Source organism: Sciurus vulgaris, assembly GCF_902686455.1.
Source record: "Sciurus vulgaris genome assembly, chromosome: 11".
Taxonomy (NCBI): domain Eukaryota; kingdom Metazoa; phylum Chordata; class Mammalia; order Rodentia; family Sciuridae; genus Sciurus; species Sciurus vulgaris.
The window spans coordinates 9,115,995-9,134,322 of record NC_136472.1 but is presented as its reverse complement, the minus strand read 5'-3'; the positions used below and the strand labels follow the sequence as shown (position 1 = coordinate 9,134,322).

The following is an 18,328-nucleotide window of genomic DNA, read 5'->3' as shown; positions in this document are numbered from 1 at the left end:
GTGGTGGTGGTGGTGGTGATGGTGATGGTGGTGATGGTGGTGGTGATGATGGTGATGGTGGTGGTGGTGATGGTGATGGTGATGGTGGTGGTGGTGATGGTGATGGTGGTGGTGGTGATGATGGTGATGGTGGTGATGGTGGTGGTGATGATGGTGATGGTGGTGGTGGTGATGGTGATGGTGGTGGTGGTGATGGTGGTGGTGATGATGGTGATGGTGGTGGTGGTGATGGTGATGGTGGTGATGGTGGTGGTGATGGTGGTAATCATGGGGTGATCATGACTAATTTGGGGAGGGGCATGCCAGGGATTGAACCCAGGGGCCCATAACCAATGACCCACATCCCCAGCCCTTTTTATATTTTATATTGAGAAGGGTCTCACTGGGTTGCTTACAGTCTTGCTAAATTGCTGAGGTTGGGCTTCAGCCCTGTGATCCTCCTGCCTCAGCCTCCCCAGCCACTGGAGGCATGTGCCTCCATGTCTGGCTCATAACTAATATTTATTTCATTTTATTTTAATCTTACTACTTGGGAGCAGAAGACTCCATCTTAGAGATAAAGACACTGGAGTGTAGAGAAGGGACGTGAACTGCCTAAGGTCCTTTGGCAGCCAGCCTGGTTTGGGGTTTATTTGAAGGAACCCTGTGCTAGGAAGTCAACCCCACTGGCAATTCTGGTTCTAAGTAACAGGAGCTCCCTTTACCCAAATTAATTTAATGAGACACCCTGGAGGGCTTAGTGACATAATCTTAGGCTTCTTACATTCCTCCCCAAGCCTCCTTCTCCCCCAGGGGGTGTACCCTTGGGGGATGGGCACCAAAGGCCAGGGTGAGCCTGTTCTTTGAAGTGTTGCAGTGCCAGGTGGGACCACCAGGTGGCGGAGCAGCTGCACCAAGCCCTGTCCCCTGCAGTCCCAGAAAGGAACAAAAAAAAAAAGAAAGAAAGAAAATAAATAAATAAATATTAAAAATTCCTTGGCCTGGAAAGGGAAAGTCAGTTGGAGATTCCGGGAGCCTTCTGGCAAATCCGGGAGGATTGACCTTCTGCTGTCAGCAAAGCCTAGGGGTGTCTGTGACAGGCAAAGGGCAGGAAAGGAAAAAAAAAAAAAAAAACACTAAAAGCATATGGAAGAAGGAAGAAGAAAGGGAAATGACTCCCTGATTTGAGCAGCCCCCTGTGGCCAGAGACGCTCGGAGTGAGGCCCACGTCTGGGGGCAGCACAATCCCCCAGGGCTTATTTTTAAATGGAGCCCCTGGGACCCAGCCTCTCCTGTGCATTTTCGAGCTGTCTGCGGGTCCTGGCACAAACTCAGGTGTGCAGACACCAGCTCAGCCACACTCCATTGCAGGGACTGGAAATCCGGAGCTGGAGAGGGGATTCAGGGTTCCGTCCAGGGTCCAGGCCTTCCAGGTAGAACACAGGGAGGAAGTACAGGTGTTTGCATGGGAGGCTGGGCCTTTGGATAGTCAAGGCTGTGGCTAGGCCCAATTAGCTCCTCTTCTGCAACCTCCTGTGCTTTAGTTTGACTGGGTTCTCTCTCCATTTGCTATTTTAAAATTCAGAATGTGTTCCTGCCCAGAGAGGCAGAGTAAGGAAGGAACCCTGGCTTTGCAATTCAGGCCTAGGATCTGGACTCCCGGGCTTCCTGGCTGGCAGCCATCTTGGCTGAGTTCCCCACGCCCTCTGGGGAGATTCTCAGAAGTCCAGGGTCTAGACACCCACCCACACCTCACCCACACTTTCGGCACTTCTCAACTTCTCTCTGGAACTGACTCAGCTGCCTTCCTCTCACACCTGGGAGGTGACTTGGGGGCTGGCCCTAATTCTGACCCAAATCCTGTATTCCAGCTCACAGCTAGGATATGTTCCACGATAGGCTGGAGGGCACAAGGCAGCTGTCCAGGGGCATCAGGGAGAGCTCAGGCTTTGGGATCTGTTTTGAATTTAGACTCTGCTAGGTGACCTGAGGCAAGTTACCTGCCCTCCCCAAGACTCAGTTTTCTTATTTGAGGGACTTAGCACCATTTATCTCCTGGGACTTTATAAGGAGTGCATGAGGGCACTAGGCATGAGCATGCAGCCCACCTTGGGTGCCAGGAGCAGCTGTCACTACGAGGCGCAGCCCTGGGGGAGCTGTTGGTGTAGGGCTCGCTGGCTTCACCCCTCCTGGAAGCTGGGCTGACCGTGGACGATGGGTCAGCAGCAGGACTTGGTGTACTCCCTAACCTTGCGCCTGCTCAGCTCCGGCCCCCAGGGGGCTGCCAAGAGTGCCAGGAAATGGCAGGCATGGTCCCCCACTCAGGGGAGCATACAGTCTAACTGCAGCATCTGCAACCTCAGAATAGAAGCTTCCCCAAATAGCGTGCCTGAGCTGGTCTCCCAGCCACCTGGTAGGAGGTGCACATGGAGCAGGAGGAGAGCCAGGCCTGAGCCCTCCCGCCAGCTGGGCGGCCAGCCCTGTGCCCACTGCCTCCTCCCCAGCTCAGGAAGCCTGTTCCGGGGCCTCACCGCTGCCTTTAGCAACTGAGCTGGCTTGGGGACGGGTTCAGGCCAAGTCAGTGCTCTCCTGGTTGGGAGGGCCACATGCATTGGTTGGAAAGGGTCAAGGCAGAGACGAGATCATTGGACCAGCGACCGTGACTGCACCCCTCTCCTTATACCTGAACCTGGAGCCCACACTGGGGTTAAACTTTAACCAGCCCAGCGAGTCCGGGAGAGGTTCCTCCGCAACCGTGCTTCAGTAACACCACAGCTTCACATCTTTTTAAAAGCTATTATTATTAATCTACTTGGCTTTTCCCTCTGGTGCTTGAGAACCCAGAGGTGGCTCAGCCCTCCCTAGTCCCAACGGTGGGGCAGCTGGAGCCAACGTCCCAGGCAGCTGGGGACAGTGGGGGCTCTCCCCTCAGGTCCCCTCCGTGGAGTGTGGAGACATCCAAGTGGTCGCTGCGGGAAAGAGGATAAGGAGGAATTCCCCCAGCATTCCAGAGCCTCTCTGGACTGGCTCAACTAGTTCCAGGACCGCTGTCCCTCCCTGACCTGGCAGGGCAAGGGGGCTGGGTCTTGCATTTGCAGCTGGTCCCAAACCGCAGGTCAGGTACTCACCTGTCCACTGACCAGCAGGATCGGCTCTGCCATGGCCTTTGAGGAGCTTCTGGAGAGGACTGGGGGCATGGGCCTCTTCCAGGCCCTGCAGGTCTTCACCCTGCTTCTCCTGGCCGTCTGGATACCTTCCCAGATGCTGATAGAGAACTTCTCAGCCGCCATCCCGGACCACCGCTGCTGGGCCCGCACCCTGGACAGTGGCTCCGAGACCCCCGCAAACCTCAGCCTTGTGGCCCTCCTGACCGTCTCCTTCCCACCGGGCCCCAGCCAGCAGCCACACCAGTGTCTCCGCTTCCGCCAGCCACAGTGGCAGCTCCTGGCCCCCAACGCCACGGCCGCCAACTGGAGCGAGGCCGCCACAGAGCCATGTGTGGACGGCTGGGTCTATGACCACAGCACCTTCACCTCCACCATTGTGACCAAGGTAAGGCACTCCCCTGCACCAGCCTGCTGAGCTCACCTCCCGTGACAGCCGCCCGTCAATAACTGAGGACCCAGTAGCCTGCGTCGCTGATGGTACAGGATAAGCTGCTCCTTCATGTGAAAGAACTATTCGGTGTTCTCTGTTAAAGTGCAAGAAGGAAGACTTTACCCAGGACCGCCATGATAGGTACAGGGACCGCGACAGTGGCCTCAGAGATTGGGCTCCGTCCAAGTACAAATGGGCGATTTGTAGTCGGGGACTCGGGGAACCAGTGGATGGAAACTTGCCGCGTCAGGCCGGGACCACCAGATAGCACGGGGCAGGCAGGGCAGTGGAGCCTGAAGAACCTGCTGGATACCGAGGGCAGCCATTCTTGCTCCACTGACTTAGTGGCTTTTTCGCTAAAATCGGATAGTACAGGAAGTTCCCAGATAGGCCTAGGAGAAGGTTCAGGAACCTGACGAAGGTTTGGCCAAGAGAAGTTTTTATCACTTGACACATATTTCCTGGCTACCTGTGGTGACCCTCGTTTGGACCCGGGAGGGGGTTACAGATGGACAAGGAGGCCTCTGCAGGTGTCCAGGTGGCTCGGGCAGCATTTCAACCCAGAATGCCAGCAGAGCAGACCCTCACCCTGCAGCTTTTGGGTGGCAGGCACTGTTCCCAATCTTGTCCCTCGTCCCAGCCTCCCCACAGTCTTGCGGGGTGGGTCCTCTTATGGCCTCTACTTAGCGAGCGAAGCTGTGAGGAACATGTCATTATGCAGCTGGGCTTCCCTGCAGCGTCGAGGCCCACTGCCAGCCGACCCGTCTCCCATGCCATGGCCTGCCACCAGGAACCTAGGGACTCATGGGTGGGTGGGTGGATCCTGAAGACCTGGCTGACCAGGGACCTCCTCCTCTTCCAGTGGGACCTGGTGTGCAGCTCCCAGGCCCTAAAGCCCGTGGGACAGTCCATCTACATGGCCGGGATCCTGGTGGGATCCTTCATCTGGGGCCTCCTTTCCTGCCGGTGAGTGTCTCCTCCCCTCTGGGCTCCCTCAAAACAGAATCACAGAATGTGGGGGCCGAAGGCACAGAGGTACCAGAGGAAAGTCCGTGTTCCCTAAGAAAGGGGGCTCCTAGATCTGTCCTGTGTCCTGAGCTGCAGGGAGAGACTCCCAAGAACCTGTCATCTGAACCTCAATGCTAAGTTAGCCTGTCAGTGAGAAGTGGACCTTCAGCCACTGTGCCCAGCTTTACTGAGCAGCTTCTATATGCCACGGGCCCTGCTCCCAGGAGCCCACAGTCTTCTGAGAGAAACAGGCCTCTCTTTTTCTGAACTCCAGGCACACCGCATGTATTGAAACCAAAATGCGGGCATGGCCCATGGGATCAACCCATCCCAGGGGCTGGAGGGCTTCCCGGAGGAAGCAGGGTCTGAGCAGAGGCCTGAGGGCAGCTCGACAGACAGAGGGTGTCGGTTTTGTGCCAGGGTTGGCCCTGAGTGGTCAGGGCCATGTCATGTGTCACACAGGCCTGGGAGGTGGATGAAGGCTGGGGTCTGGGGACCTGCAGGCCAGGTTGGGTTGTTCCCACGCCTCTGAGGTCGCCAGGTCCTGCCCCTCACTCCCAGCCCATGGCGTCATCCTGCGTGTCCTGAGATGGGGTCTTTATGCTGCTCTCCTTGCTCAGGCAACGCTGGCCATGTCTGAGCCCATGTGCTCCTGGCTCCTGTGGGTGGGAGGCCAGCTCTGCCTGGAGGTCCCTGCCCCTCGCAGCTGCTGGCCACCCTGGCCCCTCCAGGCCTCCTCTTCCTTGTGCCTCCTCATTTCCTCCCCTGCCTGGGTGTCCCTAGACCCTGGCCGGGCTCCTCACACTGCCCCGCCAGCCAGCCACAGGCCTGCTCCCTGTGGCCACTCCCCTCCCCCCTCTGCCACCAAGTGCCCTCACCTCCCACCAACCTCTCTTCTGCCCCTTTGTCCTCTAGTCCCAAGGCCTTCCCTGGACATATCACATGGGGCCAGGAGAGATGGGCGGGGAAAGGGCGGTGGGGAGGAGGAGCCAAGGGCCTGCTGCTAGGCGCTCAGCCCACCCAGGACACAGAAAGGAATGGCCGCCACAGGAGAACAGCAGGAGGGGCCGGCCAGGGGCTGGGCAGAGTAGCAGATGGACTGGAGACTCCTCTGACCAGGTCACGTTTACACTCAGACCTGAGGCTGAGAAGAAGAGCTCTCCCTGACGTCCTCCTTCTCTAAGCTTCCAGAACATCCACACTCCCGGTTTGCCTTCCACCTGCCGGGGGCTCGGCCTGTCCCTCTAGGTGGACAGCCACGGCGAGGTCTCACTGCACCCTCTGTGCCAGGCGCCTGGTGCCGACACCCAACTTGCCCTCCATTGAGGAGCCCAGGAGGCAGCGCACACCTAACCCCCCACGCCCGCCCACCCACCACACTCCGTCCCAGAAAACGGCCCACCCCACCGGGCGCCTTCTTGTCCCTGGGGAGCCCACAATGCTCTCACCACCATGCCGTATGATCCTGAGCAGGGCCAGGCCCAGGCACCAGGGTCTGGTCCAGGTTGCATGTTCAGGGAATCCATTCCAGGATGCATCGCTCCATCCTGGAAGCCAAACTGTGATTGATCTGTGGGTCCCCTGGTGAGCCTGGGTCCCACAGCTCCTGGTCACCGTGCAGACGTGCTAGACCAACATCTGTCCCTTCCCCACCTGATCAACGCGCACGTCACATAGGGGCTGAGCTGGCCTGGAGGACAGCGCGCGTGGGCACCGGGATGAGGGGGCCGCCTGGTCTCATGGGACTCCCTGTCCCCATGGGCAGGTGAGGATGGAGCTGGCTTGCCCAAGGTCACCGCGCTTGGCCTCCTTGCTCCACAGCCCCCTTGCTCAGGGTTTTGATTTTCACAACAAGCCCATGAGGTGTGTCGTTGTGAACATCCCAACGTGTGCCCAAGGTCACCCAGGAAGGACAGAGCTGGACTCAAAGTCAGGCACATCTGACGCCAAAGCCCCTGCTCTTGACCTCCAGGCCACACTGCCCCTGAGAGCGTGGCTCCTGGCATGTGGATAACAGCCCTCCCTGTGGACTCCCAGAAGCCCTGGAAGCTTCAGGAAGGAGCCACACAGTCCCCTGACCTCATGGGGCCCTCACAGGCCAGCACTCGCCGCGTGTCCACATCCTTCAGGCCCTGCTCACTTGTGTCCCCAACAGGTTCGGGCGGAAGCAGATGCTGAGCTGGTGCTGTCTGCAGGTGGCCGTGGCCAGCACCAGCACCATCTTCTCCCCGAATTTCCTCACCTACTGCAGCCTCAGGTTCCTGGCCGCCTTCGGGATAGCCGGCGTCATACTGACCTTGTCAACACTGAGTGAGTCCCCTGTGCATGCACTCGCCCTGGGAGTGGGGGAGGGGACACGCTGACCTGTGTGTCTGCATCGCCTCCCAGTGGTAGAGTGGACCACCACCCACAAGAGGGCTGCCACCATGACGGTACTGGGATGCACCTACAGCATGGGCCAGATGGCCCTCGCCGGCCTGGCCTTCGCTCTGCGGGACTGGCAAGACCTCCAGCTGGCTGTGTCGGTGCCGTTCTTTGTCATCTCCCTGATGTCCTGGTCAGTGCCATGTGGGGGACCCAGGGTGGCAGGGAGTCCCTTCCTCCCACCGTCCTGGCTAGCTGTGGTCCTGATCTTTGGGGAGCCATAAGATGACAATGACATGAGCTGGGTCCTCCTCATTCGCCACGCAGAGTTCTCTGGTGACGTTTCAGCCAGAGGCCTATGGTTCCCAGCAGCTTGACTGACGTGCATTGGCTGGCACAGCACTGACTCAGGTGGTGATGTGTTAAAAAAACAAACTCAGCACCACGTGGCCATTGTATCAGAGAAGTGGCCCTGGAAACACTGAACAGGTGGCCGCCTCTAGGGTCATCCCCTGCCCAGGCAGCCTGTATGCTGGCCAGATGCACAGCTCAAGTGGGAAGGCTCCTGGCACCCAGGGTGGCCAGCTGGGGGTGACCAGGCATGGGGACTCAATTCTGAACCTCCCAGTCAGGCCCTAGAAGCACCAAAGAGGGGAAAAGTTGCCTTGTCTTTGGTACCATTGAGCCAGAGGCCCTGCACCCACTGCCCCTTCCCTGCTACCCAGGGAGTCCCAGTGTGCTAAAGGACAGTAAAGTCCCAACCAAAGCACCAGCTTCTTTAACAGGTGGCTACCAGAATCTGCCCGATGGCTGATTATCAGGGGCAGAACAGAGCAAGCACTTCGGGAACTCAAAAAAGTAGCCAGGATAAATGGCCACAAGGAAGCCAAAAAGACGCTGACCATAGAGGTGAGATGCTGCTGTTTGTGACCCACAGTATGAGACTCGACCTGGGAAAGGACATTCACTGAGGTGTTCCCTGTCTTATCACCACCATCCACTACCATTTCCCCAACATGACCACCTATTCCAACAACAGCATGGCTGACCATCATCCCCATCACCATAACCACGCAATCACCATCACCACCATCACCACCATTACCATCACCACCACCATCATCACCATCACCACCATCACCACCATCACCATCACCACCACCATCATCACCATCACCACCATCACCACCATCACCACCATCACCATCACCATCACCACCACCATCACCATCACCATCACCACCATCACCACCATCACCACCATCACCACCACCATCACCACCATCACCACCATCACCATCACCACCACCATCACCACCATCACCACCATCACCACCACCATCACCACCATCACCACCATCACCACCATCACCACCACCATCACCCACCATCACCATCACCACCACCATCACCACCATCACCATCACCATCACCACCATCACCATCACCACCATCACCACCATCACCATCATCACCACCATCACCCTCACCATCACCACCATCACCACCATCACCACCATCACCACCACCATCACCACCACCACCACCATCACCACCATCACCACCACCATCACCACCATCACCACCATCACCATCACCACCACCATCACCACCATCACCATCACCACCATCACCATCACCATCACCACCATCACCATCGCCACCATCACCATCACCATCACCACCATCACCACCATCACCACCATCACCATCACCACCACCACCATCCATCACATCACCACCATCACCATCACCACCATCACCACCATCACCACCATCACCATCACCACCATCACCACCATCACCACCATCACCAGCCATCACCACCACCATCACCACCATCACCACCATCACCATCACCCCCACCATCACCACCATCACCATCACCACCATCACCATCACCACCATCACCATCACCTCACCATCACCACCATCACCACTATCACCACCATCACCAGCACCACCACCACCACCATCACCATCCCCACCATCACCACATCACCACCATCACCATCACCCCACCATCACACCATCACCACCACCACATCCACCATCACCACCATCACCATCACCACCACCACACCATCACCATCACCAATCACCACCATCACCACCACCACCACCACCACCACCACCATCACCACCACACCACCATCACCACCATCACCATCATCACCATCACCACCATCACCACCATCACCACCATCACCACCATCACCATCACCACATCACCACCACCATCACCACCACCACCACCATCACCACCATCACCACCACCATCACCACCATCACCACCATCACCATCACCACCACCATCACCACCCATCACCATCACCACCATCACCATCACCATCACCACCATCACCATCACCACCATCACCACCATCACCACCACCACCACCATCACCACCATCACCACCACCATCACCACCATCACCACCATCACCATCACCACCACCATCACCACCATCACCATCACCACCATCACCATCACCATCACCACCATCACCATCACCACCATCACCACCATCACCATCACCACCATCACCACCATCACCACCATCACCATCATCACCATCACCACCATCACCACCATCACCACCATCACCATCACCATCACCATCACCACCATCACCACCATCACCATCACCACCATCACCACCATCACCACCATCACCATCATCACCATCACCACCATCACCACCATCACCACCATCACCATCATCACCATCACCACCATCACCACCATCACCACATCACCATCACCACCATCACCACCATCACCACCATCACCATCACCATCACCATCACCACCATCACCACCATCACCATCACCACCATCACCACCATCACCACCTCAGTCACCATCATCACCATCATCACTATCCACACCACCACCAAAAACTACAACACCCTCATTATCACCTGTAGTACCCACCACCTGCCCACAAGGGTTGCACACCTGCCTCCTGGAACTTCTTAATGTATTTGGGGAAACAGGTTGTGCTTATTTAAAGGCACCTCTTTCCACAAAGCAGGAGTCAGATGGAGAACATGCTGCCAGAGACTAGAGGAACCCAGAGCTGCTTGGGGGCGGGAGGACTGGGGAAGTCTTTGAGGAGGAGGTAGTGGTGGGATTGAGCTAAACACGGGGCAGGCAGGACCCGAGGAGCAGGAGGACTGGGTGGGCACTTGGGGAGCACTGAGGAGCAAGCCTGCCCTGGCGCCAGCCATGAGGGCTGCAGGTGGACGTCAGAGCTTGCCAGAGCTGGGACACAAGGCCCCTCCTTGGCTCAGGAAGGTGGCCCAGTCCTGTGAACAAGCCAGGGTCCAGAGGGAAGATTCTCTGCCCCACAGCAGCGTCCAGAAGCCAAGGTCATCTCCCCATCCCCCACCCCCTGGGCACCACTCTAGGCATGGAAGCAGGGCAGGGCCATTGTCCCAACATCACTGTGCCCCGTTCTCCCCGGAGGTGCTAATGTCTAGCATGGAAGAAGAGGTGGTCTCTGCAGAGGACCGTGGGTCAGTGCTGGACCTGTTCCGCGTGCCAATGCTCCGCTGGAGGACATGTGCCTTGCTGATGGTGACGTACGCTGTCCTGGTCCCGTCCCCCAGAGATAGGACAGGGACATATGGGCTGGTGTCCAGGCAGTACAGTGTCCTCCGGCCTCACCGGAGTGCCCAGGAGGCCAGAGACCTGGCAAGCAGGAGAGGGTGGGAGGGGCCCAGAGGCTGGTGTGGGGAAGCCAGCCTGGTCAGGCTGCAGCCAGGGGCCACAGAGCCTGCCCGTCAGCCTTGGAGACTTATCCCGGCAGTTGCACCCACAGAGTGTGACCAGGCTAGGCATCCCCTCCCCTTCGTGGTACCCCACTTCACAGATGGGGAACGTGGAGGCCAGAGGGCTCGGTAACCCACCCAAGATGATGGAACTGGCGCTGGAACCCAGACCGAGCTGCCTCCCTGGTCCTGGTCTCTTTCGCCACCAGACCCGACGCCAAGGGGGCCCCACCTGGGGCCCAGGGCTGCCTGGGACCTGCAGAAGTCCCTTAAATTCAGTCAAAGTGATGTCCAAGGGCTTATTAAGAATGAGGATCAGGTTTGATTAGAACTTTATTTTGAAATAAGACTGAAGATCAGGAAAAAAGTTTATTTTATGCTATATTTAACCACATATGAGTTATTTCAGCAAATATTTGCCACCTCTGAACAAAGAATAGGATCAAATGCCTTTTAAAATGGTTTATTTTTAGCTTAATTTTTTTCTGATAAATTAGGAGGAAGCCAACATCCAGGACCATTTCCCCCCACCCCGCAAAACCCCTCCAGGCGCCTCAGTCTCCCCAGGGGCCACATTATTCAGACAGAGGCTTCGATGCCCCAATCTTCTCGGGGTTTCAACTGTTAACCCAGCTGTTACCACAGAAGGTTCTGGATCCCTGAGTGTCCTGGCCACTTCGGGCCCGTCAACCTGGCCTCTAGTGACACTTGCGTAGACTTCATGAACCCTGAGCTCTGCTGGCTTCGTGGTCTTTTCTTAGCTGAGCAGCAGGGCCAGAAGACAAGAGCCAGGTTAAGGAGGATGGGGACAGATTTTAAAAGGAGCCAAGATTAATTTCACCTTGGGCCCCTTGTAAATCTAAGTCCCATCTCCAGAGGGTGGAAACTCAGGTGAAGTTCAGACGCCCGGGAGCCTGGGGGTGGGCCACCACCAGGAGCCCTCTGAAGAGGAGGAAGTGGGCGGGGGCCTAGGACTCAGGGGCTGGTGGCCCTTCCGGGTCATTCTTCCAGCCCTGAGGGCTGGGAAATGGGCTTTCTGTTCCAGAGGAGCCTGGGCTGCAAAGTCTCTTGGGGCCCCACCCTGCAAGTGTCTTCTCTTTCAAGACCTGGAGGATGTAGCATCTGACCGTGTGACCGGCTTCTGGAAACTAAGCCAGAGCAACTAGGCGGGCACGGAAAGGGCAGCACAGCTTGACCCCTGAGACTGCTGAGAGTGGTCTTGGGACCACCAAGAGAGCATCAGGTCATCCAGCTGCTCAGTGGCCAGCAAGTCCAAGGGGCACGGCACAGCCTGTTGCCCCCTTGCCCGTGTGGGGAACAGATGCCTCCCTGTGCCTTTCTGGGACGCGTCTGCCCTGGCGGATATGGCCTGCACTGGACAAGCTTTTCAGGACTCTGGCCGTGACACGCTCTGACAAGCAGACCTCGAGGGTTGATTGGGAGGTGACTCGTGGGTGAGGGTCCCTCTCATCTGTGGGCCAGGACCGACCTCTGGCTCTGCCCTGCAGCTTCTCCCTGTACTTCTCCTACTACGGACTGGTCCTGGACCTGCAGAGCCTCGGCAGGGACATCTTCCTCCTGCAGGCCCTCTTTGGAGCCGTGGACTTCCTGGGCCGGGGCACCACCGTCCTCTGGCTCAAGTTCCTTGGCCGCCGCAAAACCTTGGCAGGGTCCCAGGTCCTGGCTGGCTTTGCCATCCTGGCCAACGTGCTGGTGCCACAAGGTAAGGCCTGGGGACCCGCTTCCCCGCTCACCCCACTGCACTGGCCATCTGGCCACCTCCCCTCCCCCAGCCCCAGAGAGGCATGTGTCTATGGCCAGTCTACTGGGCGCCAGCTCTGGCCAGTCTGTGACCATTGCCACCTTTGTTGCTTGGCTCAGGAGTCCAGTGTCCCCAGCTGGCCCTGCCCATTTTCTTGAGGAGGAAATTGGGGTTCAGAGAGGCCCAGCAGGTGCCCAAGGTCACTCAGCTAGCGAGAGACAGAGCCTGGGTAGAGGCTGGTTGCTCAAACTGAGGCAGAGAAGGTGCTGAGCTCTGAGAGTGTGCACGGTGAGTCTGTGTGAGCGCGTGTGTCCACATGGGTGTGCACACGCGTACTTCTCTCTTGTTAAAGCAGCACGTCGGTCATGTGCAGGGATCTGGGGAGGCTGCCAAGGGCCCCATCTTACTCTCTTCTCTCTGAATGAGGCTGTAAAGCCCTAAAATCTCCAGTCTCCTCACTGCTCAGGGCTGGAGACTGGGGGCAGTGGGCAGGCCATGTGTCCTGTGGTGGCCGCAGCCAGGAGGCAGGAGACTGTGCCCCACCCAGCAGGCCAAAGCCTGAGCCCGCATGCTAAGTGACATGTAGTGTTCTGACAACACATTCAAAAACACAAGGCCTTTCCGTGGGAACCTCACTTGACTGTCAATAAGATTTTCCTTCTTTGCCTTTGGTGCTGGGGATAAAACCCAGGGCCCCACACCTGCTGGTCAAGGGCTCTGCCACAGGAGACTTCATACCAAGGGCTGGGGGTGGGAGGCCGTGGAGGCCCAGACCCTTGCAGAGAGAAGCCAGACCTAGACTTCCTGCCAGGGCTTCTGGTGCCCACAGACAGGCTGAGGCAGGGAGACGGCTTCTGGGCCCCTGGCCCACCCACGACCTGCTGTGGGCCTGGCTTCTCGTGGCCTCTCCTACACAGCAAGCTGCCCCCAGAGCTGTTCCCAGGTCCAGCCTTTCTGAGGCGTAGCCCACGGCCAGGCTATTTCATTCTGCCCTGTCACCTCCTGGCCCTGGGTGGCCAGCCCCGCCATCAGCCCCGCCAGGAGCTGGCAGGAGAATCCGGCCGCTCTGCTCCGGCAGTGGCCCTTGGGGTACCTCTCGTGTAGACCCCACTGCCACCTCTTCCTCTGCGCAGATCTGCAGACCCTGCGCTTGGCCTTTGCTGTGCTGGGGAAAGGATGCTTTGGGATGAACTTCACCACCCTCACCGTCTACAGGACAGAGCTCTTCCCAACGTCCCTGCGGTAGGCCGTCAGGGTTAGGGTCGGGCGCAAGGGACCCCTGGAGGGCCAGTGGGTAGGGACTCAGGGGTCCAAAGCCAGGGCCAGGACGGCCCGCCAGATACAGGAGGCCGTGGGGCATCCTGGCATAGGGCTGCCCTCCTCGAGTCACCTCGGCAGAGCCAAGGCTGCAGGAAACACGAGGCAGGACGCGTGTCTGGAGCCGGCACCACCCCACGATTGACAGTGGGCTAGGCCGGGGCTGGGGTGACAGACTGGCTGGGCCGAGGCGGGAGCGGCCTCCCGGTGCGGCCCCTAGTGCGCTGTTCTCCCTCATCCTTTCCCTCCTGAACTGGTTTTGGATGAATATTTACTGGGTCTGTTGCCATCGTGGGAACACCTGAGCTGGGAGCTCAGTGGCCTCCCCCATCACCTAAAGAAGTGGCAGGCCTGAGGAGCTGCCTAAAGGGCCAGATGGGGACATCCAGCGGGCTGAGGAGGAGGCAGCCTCTCAGAGGCCAGGAGGAGGCAACTCTGCAGCCCCGCCTTCCTCCCGGCATCCCTGGGCCCAGCCAAAGGGACCTCCCGCCGCAATGGCAGCCGTGACGTGGGCCTGGCCTTCCCCACAGGATGACAGCAGAAGGCTTCCTGCAGTCAGTAGGCCGCCTGGGAGCCATGATGGGCCCCCTGGTCAGGATGGCCCACCAGGCGCTGCCCCTGCTGCCTCCCCTCTCCTACGGGGTCATCCCCATAGCTTCCAGCCTGCTTCTGTTCTTCCTCCCGGAGACCCAGGGACTGCCACTCCCCGACACTATCCAGGACCTGGAGAGTCAGTGAGTGACCCGTGGCCACCCTGGGGAAGGGACTGGGTGGAGGCCTGCTGAGGTTCATCACTGCAAACACCCGTGGGGCGGGCAACAGGGCCATTCCCGCTTACAGGTAGAAAAGCAGGTTGGGGGAGATGAGGTGACGGAGCCACGGGGTCCTGGATAGGCAGGCGACACAGGCCCAGTTTGTAAATTGGGCTTTGACAAAAAACAGAAAATGTGCCCAGCCTGGTTCCTCCACCCACCTCCAGTCCCAGCTCCCTACCTCTCAAAATGGCGTCTTCCCAGAGCCACAGACATCCCATCTGATCTCCCTGCCGAGGAGCCAGACAGAAGGAGTTTCTGCAGCATACCCGGGGGGCTCCTGGCTGAGGGGCAGGAGGCAGGCCTTTATTCAGGTTTGCCTGAACTCACTGATGTCCCATGCCTACTGTGTTTCAGGCATCGTCCTAGGTTTGGAAACACAGGAGAGGAAAAGCCCTCGCACTCCCTGACCCGAGCCCCAGTTCCGCCCTCTGAGCCTGCAGCTGCTTCACCCCATGTCTCTCCTCTCTGTTTGGATTATTCTAGGGCATCAGCTGCAGCCAGGGTCGTCCAGCAAGAGGTGGTCACTCTAGAAAGCACCTGGCTCTAGAAATCTGCCCGTGCGGAGCCCTTTGGCCCAAAACCTCTGGGGACAGAGTTGCCTCTTCTCCCGTCCGAGGGTGGAAGCCAGGTGGCCACACCCAGCCTGGCTGCCTCGGCCTGCCCCATGAACGACATGGGTCCTCTCCCTTCCCCTGCCATGTCCACACCTTCACGCACTCACTCAGCGGTGTTGCCTTACAGAGAGGGTGGGCTCCTGATTCCTGCAGGAGGATGTGATTGGCCTGTTTGCAGGTGGCAGGGAACTGAACCCACTGGGTAGAGATGACAGAAACAGCCCTTGATCCCCTCAGTAAGGAGGGACGTCTCTCACTCCAAGGCACACAGACCAATTGACTTAACCTCCTCAGAGCTCCAGATCCATCACTTCTCCTTCTCTGTGGCTACCACCTCGGTCCATGCCATCATCTCTGGTCCCCAGACTGGTCCCTGGCATCAGCATGGGCCTCCATACACAGTCACATGCTCATTTAGAAACACAATTCAAACCAAATCCCCTCTCTGCTTAAAACCTTCCAGTGATGCATAATGCAGGTCACCCGTCTCCCCACCAACAGGGCTTCCTGCCAGCCCCTGCGAGTCCCCAACATGATCTCACACACAGTAAAATCTAAAGGCTTCACATTCCACGAAGGATGTTCTTGGGCCAGAAAGTCTCTTCAAACTATAACACAATTCAAAATAACTCATGGTCAAAGAAGAAATCACAATGTTTAAGAAACTAGAAAAATAAAACAAAGTTGATTCAACCTAAATTAAGCAGAAGAAAATAACAAATAGGAGAAATAGAAAAATAATGAAGTCAATGAAACCTAAAGTTGGTTCTTTAAGAAAATCAATAGAACGTTTAAACCTCTAGCTACAACCATGAGGAAAAAAAGAGGAAAGATGCCCGTTACCACAAGAGGAAAAGCAAATCCTACAGACTTTAAAATGATAATAAGAGACTGTTATGAGAAATATTTTACCAACAGATTCAACCACTTAGGTGAAACTCACAAATTTCTTGAAAGCTCACTTCAGAGGAATATGTAACCTTGTTACCCCTGAATCTATTAAAGAAATTATATTTATGATTAAAACTTTCTCATGGAGAAAACTCCAGTCCTGGATGGTTCCACTAGTGAATTCTGTCAAACATTTCAGCAAAAAATAATAGTAACTCAGAGGCAGGGGCTATAGGTCAGTGTGGAGATATTCCCTAACACATGGGAGGCACTGGGTTCCATCCTCAGCACCACATAACAATAAATAAATAAAGGCATGCTATCCATCTACAACTACAAAAAAATTTTTTTAAATAATAAGAATAGTAACTCTACACAAATCTTCCAAAAAATTGAAAAAGAGGTAACACTTCCAACTCATTCTGTTAGACTAGTATCACCCTAATGCCAAAACCAGAAAAAGACTACAAGAAAACTATAAACCAACATCTTTTATGGACACAGACACAAACATCATATATTGGCTATAGATCCTGCAACCTTGTTAAGCTCATTCTAGCTTAAAGAATATCTCTTTCTTTTATTTATTTATTTATTTTTTCAGTTCCGGGGGTAAAAAGAACTCACACATGCAGGGCGAGCACTCTGCCACTGAGCATGGCAGAGACACAAGAATTCAACAGTTAGCAAGTTGAATCTAATGATGTACTGAAGAAAGGACATTACAACCAAGTGGACTTTATTCCAGGAATACAAAAGTGGGTTAAGCATTTGAAAATCAAGGTTAACAAACTAAATTATTAACAGACTTTGAAAAATGTTCAATAGATGCACAAACAATATTTGACAAAATTCAAAATCCATTTCTGATACACAATACTCAGCAAATAGGCATGAGAGGAAACTTCCTCAGCCTTAGAAAGGATGTCTGTGGCATCCTGCTGCCCTAGAGGTAACATCGCTATTTCTTTTCTTTCTTTCTTTTTTGGTAGAACAGGTCATTGAGCCCAGGGCCTCACATGTGCCAGGCAAATGCTCTACCACTGAGTCACATCCCAGCGCCCACCATTTTTTTGTGGGCGGGAGGCAGCATCTTACTAAGTTGCCCAGGCTGGCCTTGAACTTGCGATCCTCCTATCTCAGCCTCGTGAGTAGCTGGGATTCCAGGCATGCGCCACCACGCCCCGCTGGGAACCTCATACTTAAGGCTGAATGTGAGATCAGGAACGAGGCTGGGCGGTCCACTCTCACCACCTCTGTCAACACTGGCCTAGTGAACACAATAAGAAATGGAATAAAAGGCAGACAAATTCCACAGGAAGACAAAACTGTCTGTATCTGCAGGGTGACACAGGTGTCTATATAGAAAAAAATCCTAAGAAATCCACAAAAATTTTGCTAGAATGAGCTTAACAAGGTTGCAGGATCTATAGCCAATATATGAAAATCTATTGTTTTTCTGTAAACTAGTAACTATCAGAAGTGGAATCTATCACTACAATACCATTTAACCACAGCTGGGGGCGGGGGGAGGGACAAATTCAACAAAAGAAAGGCACATCCCAGAAACTAGAACTACACAACATTGCCGAGAGGAGTTAAAGGGTCTGGAGGTGGGCCTGGCCAGGGACTGGAAAAATCTGTTATCAGAACGTCCATTCTCCACAATTTACAGATGGGAAGAAATCCCAACCAAAATGCCAGCAGACTATTTTGTATATTTCGACAGGCACATCCTAACTTTTATATGTAAATGCAAAGAACCTAGATCGGCCCAAAATCATTTTGGGGGGAAAAAAAAAAGAAATCAAGGGCAGAGGAGGTATGTCAGTAAAGGAGTTCACCTAGCCAGAGCAGCCCTGGGTTGAAGCCCAGCACCAAAAAGGCTTATTCAAGAGAGGCCAGAAGCAGACAGGCATATACGGTGAACTGATTTTCCAATCGAGTCCAAATCAAATAAACGAGGAAAGGATGATCTTTTCAACAAACGACTCTCAAACACTGGGTGGCCATATGTGAAAAGGACAGAGAGAACAAGGGGGGACTCGAACTGATTCACACCACATCCCAAATTAACCGTCTCTTAGGCTTAAGTATAAATATTAAAACTATTAAAAATTTGGGGAGAAAATCTTAGCAATTTGGGGTATGGCAAACATTCTTAAACACATCACCAAAATATAAAAGGAAAAAATGATATGTGG

General features: G+C 55.5%; 1 protein-coding gene across 4 annotated transcripts; it reads left to right on the top strand.

Moving 5' to 3' along the window:
- The first annotated feature begins 2,681 nt into the window (after positions 1-2,681).
- On the top strand, positions 2,682-16,281 carry SLC22A11 (solute carrier family 22 member 11). 4 transcript variants are annotated; one of them, XM_079104061.1, is made up of 10 exons: positions 2,682-3,531; positions 4,439-4,542; positions 6,740-6,894; positions 6,973-7,141; positions 7,734-7,857; positions 10,421-10,531; positions 12,234-12,448; positions 13,621-13,729; positions 14,335-14,538; positions 15,103-16,281. In XM_079104061.1, the coding sequence occupies exons 1-10, from the start codon at positions 3,139-3,141 to the stop codon at positions 15,394-15,396; spliced, it is 1,878 nt and encodes a 625-aa protein (XP_078960187.1). In that variant the 5' UTR covers positions 2,682-3,138; the 3' UTR covers positions 15,397-16,281. The 4 variants fall into 4 exon arrangements, with proteins under 4 accessions (XP_078960187.1, XP_078960188.1, XP_078960189.1 ...); XM_079104063.1 differs by having other exon boundaries at positions 2,683-3,531; positions 10,421-10,536; positions 15,103-15,299; XM_079104062.1 differs by lacking the exon at positions 14,335-14,538.
- Positions 16,282-18,328: the final 2,047 nt, after the last annotated feature.

Excerpts from the sequence above, each read along its gene's own strand:
- SLC22A11 (XM_079104061.1), top strand. The coding sequence starts at position 3,139 with ATGGCCTTTGAGGAGCTTCTGGAGAGGACTGGGGGCATGGGCCTCTTC. Across the intron at positions 6,895-6,972 it reads ACTGACCTTGTCAACACTGA|TGGTAGAGTGGACCACCACC; the intron begins GTGAGTCCCCTG and ends ATCGCCTCCCAG. Across the intron at positions 7,142-7,733 it reads GTCATCTCCCTGATGTCCTG|GTGGCTACCAGAATCTGCCC; the intron begins GTCAGTGCCATG and ends CTTCTTTAACAG.